This window comes from Mesoplodon densirostris, chromosome 6, assembly GCF_025265405.1.
Source record: "Mesoplodon densirostris isolate mMesDen1 chromosome 6, mMesDen1 primary haplotype, whole genome shotgun sequence".
In the NCBI taxonomy this organism is placed as follows: Eukaryota; Metazoa; Chordata; class Mammalia; order Artiodactyla; family Ziphiidae; genus Mesoplodon; species Mesoplodon densirostris.
Genome location: NC_082666.1, coordinates 46,058,128 through 46,074,092, shown reverse-complemented (window position 1 = coordinate 46,074,092; position 15,965 = coordinate 46,058,128). Strand labels below are relative to the sequence as shown.

The 15,965-nt window shown below is 41.8% G+C and overlaps 1 protein-coding gene and 1 non-coding gene across 2 annotated transcripts in view; both read left to right on the top strand.

Moving 5' to 3' along the window:
• Nucleotides 1-15,036, top strand: part of UBE2R2 (ubiquitin conjugating enzyme E2 R2) — a 96,074-nt gene extending 81,038 nt beyond the window's left edge. The window contains exons 4-5 of the mRNA XM_060101811.1: nucleotides 8,670-8,804; nucleotides 11,774-15,036. Coding sequence (XP_059957794.1) covers nucleotides 8,670-8,804; nucleotides 11,774-11,993 — 355 coding nt within the window. The 3' untranslated portion in view covers nucleotides 11,994-15,036. The remainder of the gene's footprint in view (nucleotides 1-8,669; nucleotides 8,805-11,773) is intronic.
• TRNAE-UUC (transfer RNA glutamic acid (anticodon UUC)) lies at nucleotides 2,329-2,400 on the top strand. The gene has a single exon. It is a non-coding gene; the product is annotated as a tRNA-Glu (tRNA).
• Nucleotides 15,037-15,965: the final 929 nt, after the last annotated feature.

Here is a 15,965-nt window from a genome sequence, read left to right as displayed (position 1 = left end):
CCATCCAGTATACTTAGAAAGGATTGGGAAAATAGATATATTTTAGATTTCAACACATCTTGCCAGTATATTTTTTTAATGAGAAGAAACTGACTTCCCTTTTAAATTTAAATAAATGTGTTGATACACCTCACCTTGACAAACATCATGCCTCTGAATAATTCTCAGATAGATCGAGTATTGAGACTTGCCATAAGTTTATTATGTCTATGAAATAAGGAATCATTGCATATTCCATATACTTTCTGCTTTACTTTAGTGGGACTCTCCCTTGGCGATGATGCATTTCTTTCTTTTTTTTTTTTTTTGCGGTACGCGGGCCTCTCACTGTTGTGGCCTCTCCCGTTGCGGAGCACAGGCTCCGGACGCGCAGGCTCAGCGGCCATGGCTCACAGGCCTAGCCACTCCGCGGCATGTGGGATCTTCCCGGACCGGGGCACGAACCCGTGTCCCCTGCATCGGCAGGTGGACTCTCAACCACTGCACCACCAGGGAAGCCCTGATGCATTTCTTAACGGTAATCAGAGATGGAATTAATTTGTTTTAGTGAAAATATAATTCCAGCAGCCCCAATCTATACATATCTGAATTTATTATACTCCACTATATAGCAAAATACTTTTTTTTTAAACATCACTCTACGCTTTTAACAAAATTATTTATGAGAAGGGAAATGCAGTCGGCTCTATTTGTAAATTTCTCTTTGTTTTGTACTTCTGATATTTCATCACCACTAGGCAATGCACCATAGAAATATTTGGGATGTGTGGGAGGTATGCATTTCTTGTAAAGGGCAGTTGTGAAAAGGGAAGCTGGAAAGGAGAACTGATAGGATATTTCGTATGTCTCCAGGGGCATGTATGTATTAGTTTTAAGACCATTGTTTTACACAGGATCTTTTATGATCATTAGTAAAATTAGTATATCTCTACTTCATCCCCTCATATCCTTATATCACACAGTTGTTAGCTCATTATTTAGACCTTTAACTTATACATACTTATTACTTGATTTTTCAGCATCAAATGGTATACTGACACTTAGATATAAAAGAAAAGGAAACCTACCTCCCTCTTCTAACTTTTAAATATTATTGTTTCTTTATTGTCAGGGTTATAAAATTTATAATCTGTATTCTTCTGTAGCTTAATCCCAGTTTTAAAAATTGTTATTCCTGTTGTTAAATGAATTCATTGTTTGTTCCTCATTATTTTACTTCCTTTGGTCTATTAACTGGCTGAAATTTGTCCATCAGTAATTTCTCAAGGGATTGCTCCTAGGAGCTATATTACATTCCCTGAGTTGTTACATGTTCAAAATACTATGTGCTTGTGTATATGGGAGTATACGTGTGTGTTTGCCATTATACTTCAAATGACAGAGTTTAACTAGATATAAGATTTCAGGATCATGCTTTCTTTCTTTGAGGATATTATGGGCATTACTCTATTGTTGCCTTGGAGACGTTTGGCTACCCTGTTTCTCATCTCTTTCACACTATATAATTGTTTAAGAGGCTGGCATGCTTTCGAAAGAAACACATTATTTTATCAGTGAAATTAAACTGACAATGTAGAGAAAAGATTTTAAATATCTTGGAAGATTTGTTGAAAAATTGAACCAAAAATGCAGAGTTGTCCTTTAAGTATGATTTTGGTGCTTGTTTTTCAGGGCTAGTAGTAACCCTAGACTAGAAGAAGTAGTAGCTCTAAGGTGTTAGTGATTCTTGCTTTTGGAGGTTGAACGTTGAATCAAATGCTTCACATACCACCACCACACCCACCCTTTGAGAAAACAAGCCTCCTCTTTTTTTTTTTTTTTTTTGGTGCGGCTTAAACAACAGAAATTTATTATTTCATAGTTCTGGACTCTATAAGGTACCGGCAAGGTTGGTTTCTTCTGAGGCTTCTCTCCTCATCTTGTCTTCTCTCTTTGTCTTTACATGGTCTTCCCTTTGTTCATGTCTGTCCTAATTGCCTCTTCTTATAAGGACATTAGTTATACTGGATTAAGACCTGTTCTAAGGACCTCATTTTAACTTAATTACCTCTTGAAAGACTCTGTCTCCAAATATAGTCTGAGGTACTGGGGGTTAAAACTTCAATATAGAATTTGAAGCCTCCCTGTTCTTTAGATGCAAAGCCCCAAACAAGATTTTTCTCATTGCATTCTCGTGCTGCTTGGATGGACAATCTATTACCATTACCCACAGGAATTCAAAATTTTTGCCTTTACTTCTGTGTAAATACACACAGACAGTATTTGCCTTGTCTCAGCCTAAAATATTATAAACAGTTTTTCTTTTTAAGAAAGGTCTGTTTGGGGAATTCCCTGGTGGTCCAGTGGTTAGGACTCAGTGCTTTCACTGCTGTGGCCCAGGTTCAATCCCTGGTCAGGGAACTAAGATCCCACAAACCACGTGGCATGGCCAAAAAAAAAAAAAGGAAAAGAAAGGCCTGTTTCTCATTTAATCCATTCTTTTGGGGGCAGGGAACTCCTTTCATATTAATCTGCCCTTTAAAACTACCTTAGCCACTTTGGGTACCAGTACCAGCATCATTTTTTTTCTCTCTGGGTCCTCAGGTCACCTGAGCCCCAATTTAGAAGCACCTGGACTTCACATGAGGGATTGCCTTCCCTGCGTTTATGCTTTTTTTATTTAGAGGCTTCACAACCAGAACTTAGTTATCTTCAGATTGCCCCTTTGATCTTCATCCATGGCTCTAAAAGGTATTTGCATTGGAAATCGTTACCTTCTTGGACCTTTTTGTTTCTTAGTTCCATATAATCATTGGATGATTCTTCAATGTGTTGCTTGGGGTGGGAGAGTGCATGGAGAGTTTTGGTGTTTGTGGATTTCTAGGGGGGACATAGAGTGTTTTGCATGCCTTGTGGAACGTCATCTGGAACACCTGGTGATGTCCAGAACTCTGAAAAGTCAGGAAAGTACTACCTAATGTGGGACACTTTTCCCTTTCCCATTTGTTTCTGTGTTATTTGTTTTGAGACAAGGGAGCTCCTTAAGGTAGTAAACTGTACATATTTCTCACAGGTTATTTACGGCACTGAAATATCAAGAGGCAAGATACGAGATGCCAGGGATTTTCCTTTATATCCCTTTACTACTAAATTATCCAGAGTAAGCACTTGTCTGACTAAGGGTTCTAAGCTCCATATCCAGTTTGTGGCATAGCCAAGACAGCAGTGGAGGTGGCAGAAGGTTCAATTCAGCCTGTTGTAGGGTCTTGACTGCTGAATGGCCCTGTTATCTGAAAGTGGTTCCATGTTCACGTGTGTTTGGACTCCTCCATGACCACCTGCACTAGTCTTTCACTTAACACCTCAGTGAACATATTCAGAAAATAAAGTTGTACAGGCTTTTGTAACCTGAAGAAGAGTAAGGAATTCCAGTTACCTTTGAGAGCCGAAGTTGATTTATATAACAAGACCTAGTGAGTAGTGAGAGTTGGCTAAAGGGGAAAGCAAGAAAAATGTACTATGCTATAACTGTAGGGATCCAGAGCGGCAGCCAGCTAGTTTCCACTAAAAGCTCAGTAGTTCTCCTCCTCTTCGAGGAAGCCAGCATACTTTCTGGAAAAAGAGATCCACAGATGTCCAGGATTACGTTCAGGGAGTGAGAGTTCCTTATGGAATTGGGAAGTTTTGAGGAGTAGGCATTAGTCAGCAAAGAATGAAGTTGGGGGCTTCCCTGGTGGCGCAGTGGTTGAGAGTCCGCCTGCCAATGCAGGGGACGCGGGTTCGTGCCCTGGTCCGGGAGGATCCCACATGCCGTGGAGCGACTGGGCCCATGAGCCACGGCCGCTGAGCCTGTGTGTCCGGAGCCTGTGCTCCGCAACGGGAGAGGCCACAACAGTGAGAGGCCCGCGTACCGCAAAAAAAAAAAAGAATGACGTTGGGAGGATAGGGCCCCCTGATGCTGCTATATGTATGTGATTAGGAGTCCACAACACCATGCCTCTTCTTGGTGAAAGAAACAAAATGTGCCTTAATCCATGTTCTGTCCAGAACCAAGTGGGAGCTTCCAGGGGGTGGGTGGGGTGGGTGGGTAGGGGGTCTCTCAGACCTTGCAGTAGAATTCACAAGTGCTTTCTCTGAGGCACCAGCCCCAGAACTACCTGCCATACCTGCTGCAGGCTCTTGGATAGGAAAGTGGTCTTTGGTAGGGATTTGCTTTCCTTTGAAGGATAGATAACAGTGTTTTCTTTGCCACTGTGAAGATGTATCATGGGACCAGATTTATGGATCCACTCCAGAGGCCACACCTTCATGTAGAAGCGTCTCTCAGGAGTAGGGTAGGGTGTTTTCCTATCTAGTCTTCTCTATAACCCACTGAAAGGGCAGGGAGCTAGAGACCGCTGCAACGATTGGGTGGCAAAGTAGGCAAGGTCATAGGAAATGGCTATGACTGTGCTGTTTCTAGGGCTCCTGTAAACCCCATTCTGGGCCAGGACTATTTTATTTACTTGCTCCCTTGATGTTTGCACATTGGGTCCCACTGCACTCAGATTGCCAGTTTTATTCTGTGCAAATGGTATGTATTTTGTGTATTTAAAATTTTTCCTTTTTAAACTAAAATGTTGTGATTTGGTCATTTTGTGTATTTTAATCTGAGACCCTTATTCCTACCATGTGTTCTCAGGGGTATGTCAGTCAACGGTAGCTCCAGGGACTGCACAGCAGGAGCTGTTGAATTTGTTAGTTGCTTTATTATTATTTTTTAATATTTTATTTATTTATTTGGCTGCTCTGGGTCTTGGTTGTGGCACATGGGATCTTCGTTGCGGCGTGCAGGATCTTTGGTTGTGGCATGCGAACTCTTAGTTACAGCATGTGGGATCTAGTTCCGTGACCGGGGATCGAACCCAGGCCCTCTGCATTGGGAGCTGGTAGTCTTAGCCACTGGACCACCAGGAAGTCCCTGTTAGGTGCTTTAGCAGCATAAAGAAAAACTATTTGTAGTATGTGGACCCATTAAGCTACCACGTTTTATTTTCCCAGTCATAACAGACTTCTTTACCATGAAGTCCTCTTTAAATCTCTCCCATCTTGAAAACATATAATGAGGATTGAGTTTTAATTGGGTGATCTTCTGGTGTTACTGGTCCATCTTTTGAAATAGTGTAAATGAGAGATTAAAAAGAACCCTTCTAGGTCAACTAGAAGGGTCAGGCAATGAGCTTTGCTTCTCTATACGTCACTTTTTATCAAATTAAGGCCTGTAAAATCTAAGAATCTCAATCATTCAAACTCTCTTTCAGTATTTCTATGTATGTTTTAAGAGTCAAGAAAGTTGAAGTTTTAAAGAATGAACCCTTTCTACCTCACACGTTGCCTGGGAGGGTATGTGTATGCACTGAAGGAAAAATGCCCATCTTTAATCCTACAGAATTCCAAATTTTTGCTGCTTGGCTTCTGGGGAGACCCATAAGCCATGTCTTGTTTGTTGAGCTAAGGCCAGTTTCTGCCCTCCCTGCTAAAATTGTACTTGTGGTGACATAGTAGCTAACAGAGAAAGGGCAAGCCCATCTCACTGATTATTGTCTATATGTTGAAAAGGGACAAATACAGTATTACCCATTGGGTCATAGATGTTTAATTATGATTTCCTATCTCCCTTAAATACTTCTTTTTCTTCTGAAAAAATACAATAAATGAGAAAGGATTTTAAGATACTTACTGAAACTAACAACACCAAAAAATAGCAACAACAAAAAAAGAGGTAATTGTTGGAATAGCTTCAGGATTCAATTGTGTTTTGTATGTTCTACCAGTATTTGCAGTTTCATTTTTCCACTCTATAAAAATAGGATTAATGGGCCTCCCTGGTGGCGCAAGTGGTTGAGAGTCCGCCTGCCGATGCAGGGGATACGGGTTCGTGCCCCGGTCTGGGAGGATCCCATATGCCGCGGAGCGGCTGGGCCCGTGAGCCATGGCCGCTGAGCCTGCGCGTCCGGAGCCTGCGCGTCCGGAGCCTGTGCTCCGCAACGGGGGAGGCCACAACAGTGAGAGGCCCGCATACCGAAAAAAAAAAAAAAAAAAAAAAAAAATAGGATTAATAATACTACCTTGCAGAGTTGTTTACCATGCTACAGATGTAACACCTGTGTTAAATTATTTTGGTACAAGTGCCAGACAGTTTAAACTATGTATGATATTGCTTCCCGTCCTTTTCCAGTCATGTTACATAGAAAATATGAAATGATAGTATTCGTAGATCACAATGTAGTAAGCTGAAGATGCTCCTTTGGCCAAAAGTTATTGTTCCAGGCTCAAGTTGTCCCAGGTCCTACCTACCAATCTGCCTGAGGGAATCACATACAATTTACCTGTAACCCACTCACAACATACTGGTTGGGAAATTTTGAATAGGATATTGCATATGAATTGCATCAGGAATCTTCATTAGTGTTGGAATCCTTTGCCAGTACTTGGTGGTATGTCTACTGCTGTGGGTAGGTAGGTTTTTATGAAGGTGTGGCATGGTTGTTGTTTGAAGGTGTCCTAGAGGAAGGAGATGAACCCCATCTGAATCAGTGGAATGGATTCCCTGTACGAAAAATGGCTCTACTCTCCAGACAACGGGAGGAAGTGAAAACGTGCTGGGTTAAGAACTATTACCACAGTCAACTATAGTTAGTGCCTGAGGCTTCTGAAAGCATCATGGATTTCAATTTAGGGAGTACATGGTATTAGAAGTGAGTTTCTTATGATAGAACTGGATGATTCACCATTTTAAAAAATTGTAGTTCCCAATATGGTATTTTAATAATAAACACAAGATATAAGAAAATCAACCTGGTGAAACCACTCCTGGGAAAAATTTCCTAATTCAGTTAATATAATTCATCTAGACCTGTGTTGTCCAGTATGATAGCCACTGACTACATGTGGCTATTTAAACTTAATTAAAATTAGTACTAAAAAACTCATTTCTTCAGTTGCATAATTACTTTTCAAAGTGCTCAGTGGCCACATGTGGCTAGTGGTTACCATATTGGATAACACAGATTATACATTTCTATCATCACAGAAAGTTGTAAAGAAATGCTGATCTGGACCATTAATCTGTGCCACAGTTTGTCCTTATCCTGCTTATCTTTCTATCAGGTTTTGTATATGTTTTCTTCTGAAGCAATCCTTACGGAATTTTTCTTTCGCTTCTAGGATATTGTCAGTCCATTTCGCATTTTTGGCAATGATGAGTTTCTTTGAATCTTCTTAGTGTAATTACTGAAGAAGTCCAGAAGGATGGAAGTGGGGGTACAGGGAGTTATTCTTACCCTAATAGAAAGGTGGGGTGTGTATATGTGGTAAATGAATTTGAACTAGATGGGAAAGTTTTCTTTGAAAGTGCCTTTGTCGTAATCTTGTATAATCACATAACAGAAACTCTCTACCCTTTTTAGGAAAAGGTTTCATCAAATCAAACATCTAATTGCCTGGTTCCCTCCCTTTATTTTTTGCTTGGGGCCAGGAGCAAAAGGCTATTTTGCAACAACAAAATCTATAACCTCGCACCAATGAGAAAAGGTAGAGAAATTTAATTTTTCCTCCCATGTTTCTCCTTACCTACATGCACATAGCTTTTAGGGGAGAAAAAAGCCTGGGAACTATTTCAAACATTTTTGGAGCTTATTGAGCTTATTTTATTTCACAGAAACTTTATTCCCTGTGATTAAGGTGTCTAGTTTTTATCTGTGGATGAAAATTTCCCCAAAGATTTCTGAGCCCTGAGAGATCAGGGATGGCAACTAACTCACTATTGTACATCCAACATCTCACTAGATGCCTCTGGCACAATAGTAAGGGCTTAGTAAATATTTTTTGAATCAAGATTTCTGTTATTCAGAGACTAGTTCTTCCATGTCAAGGCTATTGCTTTTTCTCCATTCTCCTGCTTAACTCTTATCTTGCTTCCCTTAGAAGTATGGAAAAGAAATACATTTGTATGTAATATTGGTTTTCAGATCTTCTAAGCAGCCATGATATGAATTAGATATATGGAGTAGCATCATTTTTACCCTTTTCCACAAAAAGATTGCCTTCAAGCTAAATATTTTTTGCTTCTGCTTTTTCCTGTTGCACTTAACTTGTAATTTTTAAAATGTTATTTGAAAAGCTTCCAGAGCTCCAATTTTTGTAGATTGGAACATGTTGCCAGTTAAGACAGTGCCTTCTACAGAGTTCATATTTTGCCCTGCAACCTAACTTTTTTTTTTTTTTTTTTTTTTTCTTTTTGCGGTATGCGGGCCTCTCACTGTTGTGGCCTCTCCCGTTGCGGAGCACAGGCTCCGGATGCGCAGGCCCAGCGGCCATGGCTCACGGGCCCAGCCGCTCCGCAGCATATGGGATCCTCCCAGACCGGGGCACGAACCCGTATCCCCTTCATCGGCAGGCGGACTCTTAACCACTGCGCCACCAGGGAGGCCCGCAACCTAACTTTTATGCTAAACTCAGATTCCCTCTGCTTTGTCTCCCAGGTAGCAGCTTGTTTCTAGCCTAGCCAGATGAGTACTGAAAACAAAATTTTGATACTCTATTTCCATTTCCCTAAAGTCTCAAATATTATAGTCTTAAATTTAAAACAAAATACTGTTGAATACTGTGAATATGAGTATTCATAGCTGACCCTTTTTTCCTGTTTCTAGGACTATCCTGTTAAGTGTAATCTCATTGCTTAATGAGCCCAACACCTTCTCCCCAGCCAATGTGGATGCCTCGGTTATGTTCAGGAAATGGAGGGACAGTAAAGGAAAAGACAAAGAATATGCTGAAATCATTAGGTAAGGTGTTTTGTTTTGTCTTCTGTTTGATTACTTCAAGTCTTCATACAGAACCAAAGTATATCCTAGAACCAAGGGTTTAAATTGAACTTAAATATCCACTCCACTTCTGTCAGATAGATTTATTGTTTGGGAAGAGGTTTCTGCCTGAGCCTAATGGGTTTGGCTTTTGAGACAGCAGAGCTGATTTCCCAGGAAACAGAACTTCCAGGTTCTAAACTAGTCAAGTTTGCAAACTCTTCCTCCTGATCACTTTAGGGACACTGTTCTGGGTTTTGAACATGTCCTTTAAATGTATCAAACACCCAGTGTATTCCAGACATTCCAGGTATTTTTGTTTTCAAATTTTTTATTAACGAAACCCAATAGATTATTGGCCTCTCTGACCATAGCAGCAAGTATCTTCTGGGAATCATCATTATCAGCAACTCTAGTATATGGTTTAACAGAGCCCTAGAATAAGAATCAGGGGACTTGGAATATACTCTGCCACCCTCATGTGACCTTTTATCAGTTAACTTTTGGGGTTTTTTAATATTTCCATCTGTAAAAAAAAAAGAAGGTATTAGGCTCAACCATTCATCTCTCAAATTATATCCTACATAGGATATAAGATTTTCCTAACAGTACCTAACTAAGGATTGGTAGAGCCCCAAGGACAGTTGCAGCACATTCTGTGACTTTCCAAAGTCCCTCTCTATAAATCTAGTTGGCATGATACCATGTGATATGAAAAAAAAAAAGCATGTCATCTGACAGCTGAATAAGTTTTCTGCCCACCGTAATCAGCTTTTTAGACCCTCTCCCTAATCCAGAGTCATTTAATGAAATTACAAGGATAGAATCTGGGCATCTGTATTTTGTTTTTACCAAGCCACTTAGGTGACAGGTATATACCAAAGGTTGAAGATAACTAGTGTAAATAGTAAAGACCTGTAGAAGTTTAGAGTGACAGTGGACTGAGGATTGGAAAATGGGAATGCTTCATAAAATAGTCAGGACTGGAGCCTGATGTTCAAGGAAAGGTAAGATGTAAGGCATAGTCTTTCTCCTTAGAGAGCTCATACTTTTGTTTGTAAACAAAGAAATGAACATGTAATATGATAAGTGCAACTATAGAAGCATAAACAAGATACAGTGGAAGGAACATATAATATGGTTCCTAGGAGAGATAATACCTCATAACCAATAATTTTTCAGGGAGAGAGAAACATGCTTGCTAAAACACGGGTGTATGGTAACAGCATGACACATCAAGAGAATTGTAAATTCTGATTTGAGAAGTAATGGGAAATTAAGAAACACATCAGGCCTTAAAAGACACTGAAGTCATAAGGTGGGTTTGGTCCTTAATCTTAGAGGTGTTGGAGTGTCACTTAAAGATTTTGTGTGAAAGGATAATCCTATTTGAGTTCCAAAAGAACACGACTGACCAGGAGACCGGCTGAGGTTTGAGGAGGCTGAGATGAAGACTAAACTGACGTAGTAACAATCAAGAATGAGAAAACAGATTTGAAAACATTTAGGACTTTGGAGTAGTAAGAGTTATAATTTTAGGAACTGAATACTCCATGGAGGTGGACAATGACAAATGCAGACTTGCTGAGTTAGGATTCCTGTGGAACGTCAGGACGGAGACATCCAGATGCTCATATAAGGGTATAGAGCTCAGAAGAAAAGCTTAGGCTGGACCCTGATGATTTGAGAGCTGTCAGCATGAAGGGTTATAACCATGGGGATGGACAAGATGGTTCAAGGAGAAGGCTGTGAGAAGAGAGATTCAAGCCTGAAAGCCTCAGCAGCATCAGGATGTAAGGCAACAGGATCCACCAAGAGAGGTCTAATTAAAAGACAGGGAGAATAGTGGTTGTGTTTTTGTGGGTTTTTAAAAAGTATTTATTTATTCATTTGGCTGCACCGGGTCTTAGTTGCAGCATGTGGGATTTTTTTTTTTTTTTTTAAGCTGCGGCATGTGGGATCTTTAGTTGCAGCATGCGAACTCTTAGTTGTGGCATGTGGGATTTAGTTCCCTGACCAGGGATCGAACCCGGGCCCCCTTCATTGGGAGCACAGAGTCTTAGCCACTGGACCACCAGGGAAGTCCTGAGAATAGTGGTTTGATGTTTTTAAGTTCAGTTTTTCTAGTCCCTTGAGGGGTCGAATTTTCATACTTGTTGAAGGAAACATTAACCTTCCTGCGTTCATACAGTCAGTATTTGTTGCACAGCTGTATGTGCCCAGGCGGTGTTCTAAGCACTGGGGAAATAGAATTAACCAAGATAGACAAGGTCTCTGCTCACATTCAGGGGCAAGGAGAACAACAGAAAAATGAGCAAATGAGGAAGATGAGTAGGATAATATGAAGGAATGACAAGATGGCTGCTTTAAGTTGGATTGTCCGAATAGGCCTCCTCTAAGTGACATATAAGTTCATATCTGAGTGACAAGCAGCAGTCAACCGTATGTAGGGCAGAAGAGCAACTGGTCCTCACAGAAAAATCAACTAGGTATGTTTGAAGAAGGTACTAAAAAACCCCAGAGTGGCCTGAATGTTTTGGAATTGGAGAAAGTAATGGGTGGCGAGAGTGAAGCGGTAGGCAGGTGGATCATGTGACTTTGGAATCCAACATAAGATATTTGGATTTTTCTCTAAGTAGGAGGATTATTGAGTTGTTGGGGCTGCACTCTCAGTTTATTGCAAGAAGACAAGGCGGAAAAGCTGAGGTGATTTCTGGCCAACCAGCATGTGAGGTGCATGGCTTTAAACGCCCTTCAGAAGGGTCATTTTTAAGCGTCCTTCAGAATGGTACCTGATGGGCTAGAACCTTTGGTGTAGTAGAGGGTATCTTGTCACAGATGCTTTCAGGTAGGTAGGTACTAAAGTTCAGAAACCAGTAAGGAATTTTGGATTGTTTAGGCCAATTATAAATCCATCTCCCAGAGACTTATATAAACTATCCTCCCTTCAGGAAACAGGTGTCAGCCACTAAAGCCGAAGCAGAAAAGGATGGAGTGAAGGTCCCCACGACCCTGGCGGAATACTGCATCAAAACTAAAGTGCCTTCCAATGACAACAGCTCAGATTTGCTTTATGACGACTTGTACGACGACGACATTGATGATGAAGATGAGGAGGAGGAAGATGCCGACTGTTATGATGATGATGATTCTGGGAATGAGGAGTCGTGACGTGCTCCTTCAAGGCCCCTGTACTGCCCTGCCATCTCAGGCCAAAGGGAGGGGAGCAAGTGGGGACCTAGCAGTGGCCCCTCAGCAAAAACCTATCATGGGGGTGGGGAAAACAAACATGGCTCCTGGTGACTCCCCTTATGGATCTCAGTTTGCTCCTTTTTATGGACCTCTTAATGGAGAGAAACTAATCCTCCACAGAATGTCTGAGTTCTTGCATTCTTTACCCTTCCATCACTGTATTTTTTTTTTTTTTCCTTTCTTTAAACCCAAACTCCCACCTCACTTCGTCTCTGCAAAGTGTTCACAGCAAAACACGTTTGGTCTGTTTTTAGATTCTTGAAGAATTAAATAGTCTTTCATCAAGACGTTTAATGTGTTTAAAGCTGGGAACCCATCGGGAGTTCACAAGTGCTGCATATGCTGGGTAGCAAAAGAAAAAAAAAACGTAAAAGCCCCACAAAACAAACTTTTTCTTAAAGCAAATTTGCCAAGTTTTAGCTGCTCATTTACATTAGTGTGTGTGCATTCGTTCAGCCCCGTGGTGGTGAATTTTCTTTCCCTTCTTAAGGCTGGGGTACAGCAGGCGTCAGGGACTTTGTTCTGAACCTGTTGAAACGTGTTCCTAAGGGCACAGGGCCCTTCAGCCTAACACAGAGGCCTCAGCTACTCTGAGGAGAGAGATCAGATTTTGTTTTTCGAAATCGATTGGGATCTAAAGCCTGAAATAAATATTCATACTTTACATAGAACTGATTGCTATTTATTTTGAAGGCAGAGTTATTTTTTTTCCCCCAGGGAGTGGGGAGAGAGTGGGGATTAGTGTGTGTGTGTGGAGTCTTAGTGACGGGAACAAGAGTTAAAATCACTATGCTGGTTTTGGTTGATGCTGCTGGGGGAAAAAGTCAAACTACTGGTGACCACTGTTGGGAGAGAAAACATCTGTTTTATATATTTAACATGGCCTTTCCCTGAAAGATACACTCTCACCATGAGGATTTTTTTTAAGTAGCGAGTTTTAATTACTCAGTATTAATACTAGGTGCATGTGTTAAGATTTTGGTTTTCATTGAGCTGCTTATACTGATAGTGGTAACTGTGGATATATGTGAGACATGAGTGACCGGTTCCCGCTTTTCTCACTGGATGTGACCTGGACTTTTCTCTCCTTTCAATGTGCTCGGGCTGTGGAGTGCAAGCGGAAGTTGTGCATGGAGCTTTCCCCTGAGCTTCTTTGACTCTTCTGGCAGAGCCAAGGGAGTTGGCTGCAAGCAGTGTCTGGGCAACGCTAGATCTTCCTGCCACGCAATTGCTGCAGCCTTGATTTCCCCTGTCGATCGTGTGTTACTTCAATCAATACCGAGTTCCATCAGCCTTCACCAACCAGGGACTTCTTCAGTACTTGGCGATGATTTTTGTTTCTTATGGGGGCGGGTCAGTTCACAGGAGGGCAGTGTTCTTTCAGTGGGGAAAATACCGCTATGAACCTACTTCAGATCCCTGCGCGCTAGCGTTCAACTCCTTTTCTTCAGATCGTATAGCTCAGAAAGAACGAAAGGGTTGATGAGGGACGGGTAGGATGGACCCTAGGACACAGTCTGTGATACTTAGGTCCTTAGTTCCTCCTTCCTTTCTGATCTCAGGGTTTTCATTCGCTCTTCAAACTCTCCAAACATTTGCCAACTAATTCCCAGCAGCCTTCTCTGGAGTCTAGTCTTAAAAAAGTGGGAATGTTGAACGTGCTAAGGTTCACATGGGACACTGTTGAGCCTGGTCCCAGAATCTGTCCAAACTCCATGGCCTACTTGCACCCGAGTCAAGTGACTCCAGTCAGATTCAGAGAACAGAGCAGCTCTCCTGTGACAAAACACTGAGTGCAAACTCTCATAGGAGGACATTGAAACTAGTTTTTCGCCCCACACGTAATGCTCTCATCACCCCCTATCAATCACTCCACACTCCCAAAACACACACGCGTGCGCCGTGTGCTTGGTCTTACGCTCTCTCGGAGCCCTAAAACTAAGCCTTTTCTCTTCCTGCCAAAGCGTCTCTCCCCCAGGGCAGGCCAGACTCCTTGGCACTGTGGGAGGTGCTGTGCTGCTCAGCCCTGTCCCACAGGCCCTGCTGGCCTCTGTTTTACGTTGACTCAGAGAGCCAGGTGGAGGTTGTACCTCTCAGTCTTTGGGGTGTTACTCTTGAGAGCTGGGTTTGCCTCTGATGAGAGTAGTCGTCAGTTCCAGAAAAGACTGGGGTGTGTTGATTTGCTAGGAGGTGGGTGGGACATTCTGATAGCTCAGACTGACTTGTAAAACCCAGGTGCTGGTTCCAGAGCTCTGTCCTGCGAACACATACTATGGCAAAAGAAAACTGAAGCACGTAACTTCTTTCGGGAGTGGAGATCTCAGGCTTAGGCCACAAGCTTGTGAGTACAGTTGTGCTGATTATTTGGTGTAACATGAATTCAGGATCCATCCTGCATTTTTAGGTTCCTTTCGATTCTAGTGGAGGCCTCTGGATGCTCTTCAGGTCTGTGTATTTTGAGGCTGGTGGAGAACGTACATCATGATTCTGTTGTTGCTTCTTGCAGTCTTCCCCTTTCATTTCACATCATTCCAGAGTTCTTTTCTATTAGCCAAGCTTTTCTGTAGTCCCTTCTTTCCTCTTCCCTGGTAATTATTTGCTTCTTTATTTGCTGGTTTCCTTATGTTTGGAAAATACATAGTAAGCAATTGAAGGGGAAAATGTGTAGTTCTCCACTGAAAATTAACTCTCTACCCTCCCATCCTGATTTTTAAAAAGGTTTACATTTACAAAGATTCAGATGCAATTTTCAACTATTCTGAAACCAGCAGGACACACCTGACTTTAATAGTTTTCTTAGCTGAAATTGTAGATGTTTTTCTTCAGTTTAACTTATGAGAAAAGATTATCTGATGCATTTTGTGTTCAATTTCCCCTTTAGTAGTTTATTTTTTGTCTTTTTCTGCCCATCTGTCTACTAATAAAATGTGAAATAAAATATACCTGTATTGCTACTTCCCCATGGGATGACCCTCTTCTTTTTTTGTGTATTAAAATTAAAAGGTGGTCTTAATACTTCCTCTGTTCCTTGCAGATTATGCACGGGACTCAGCTGAAAAACTGAAACAAAAACCAAATATTGCCCACCTGCCTTTTGACAGTCTGCTCAACTCACCTCCTTGCAGAATAAATATCCCCAAATCCTTACCAGCTTTTAAGAAAGGTTATTAAAGACAAAACCATTTGTTAACCTTAATTCTGAAATAGGGCACAATCTGCCAGTTCAAGTAGGTCGATGAAGTGATGGAGGAGTGCTCCACTGCCCTCCTTAGGCAAGTTTTCTGTTTTCATTGTCACTTGTCAACTTCCCGCTGCTAAAAGAAGGGATCAGGAAGCAATAGATCACATAATTTAGTAAGTTTCAGTTGTGGACACTTACTTTTTTTTTAAGCCAGCAGTGCTTGACCTATCTGACGGATGACCATTGATACTGGAGGTCAAAAACAGACAAGGTAAAGACTGTACCCCTGGGTTGGTTCTGGCACGCTGACTTGAAACGGGATGCTATAATACCTCGGGCAACACCTCAAGGCCTTGAGCTAGCTGCCAGGCTGGACTACAGCTGCGCCTCAGACAAGTATGGAGATCTGCCTCCTGGTGGACACGTGGATAGTTTTACAGCCCCAGTTCCTTCTGGAATTAGGAGGGAGGAGCTTAAGAGAAGTCAGAATCCTGGCCCCAGGTGAACGGTTCCTTGGGACTTTCTGGAGCAGGTATTTAGCCCAGGACCCACTTACCTACTTCACACCACCCTGGCTCACTAGTCATCTGTCCCGCCACAGTCCTCGGCGGTCAATCAAGATTGCGTTTGGTTGATGAAGAGCAAAGGACAGAGAGGTTTAGCTGTGCAAACTTACTCTCTCACAGGCCTGGAACTGTATTCTCAGAGTT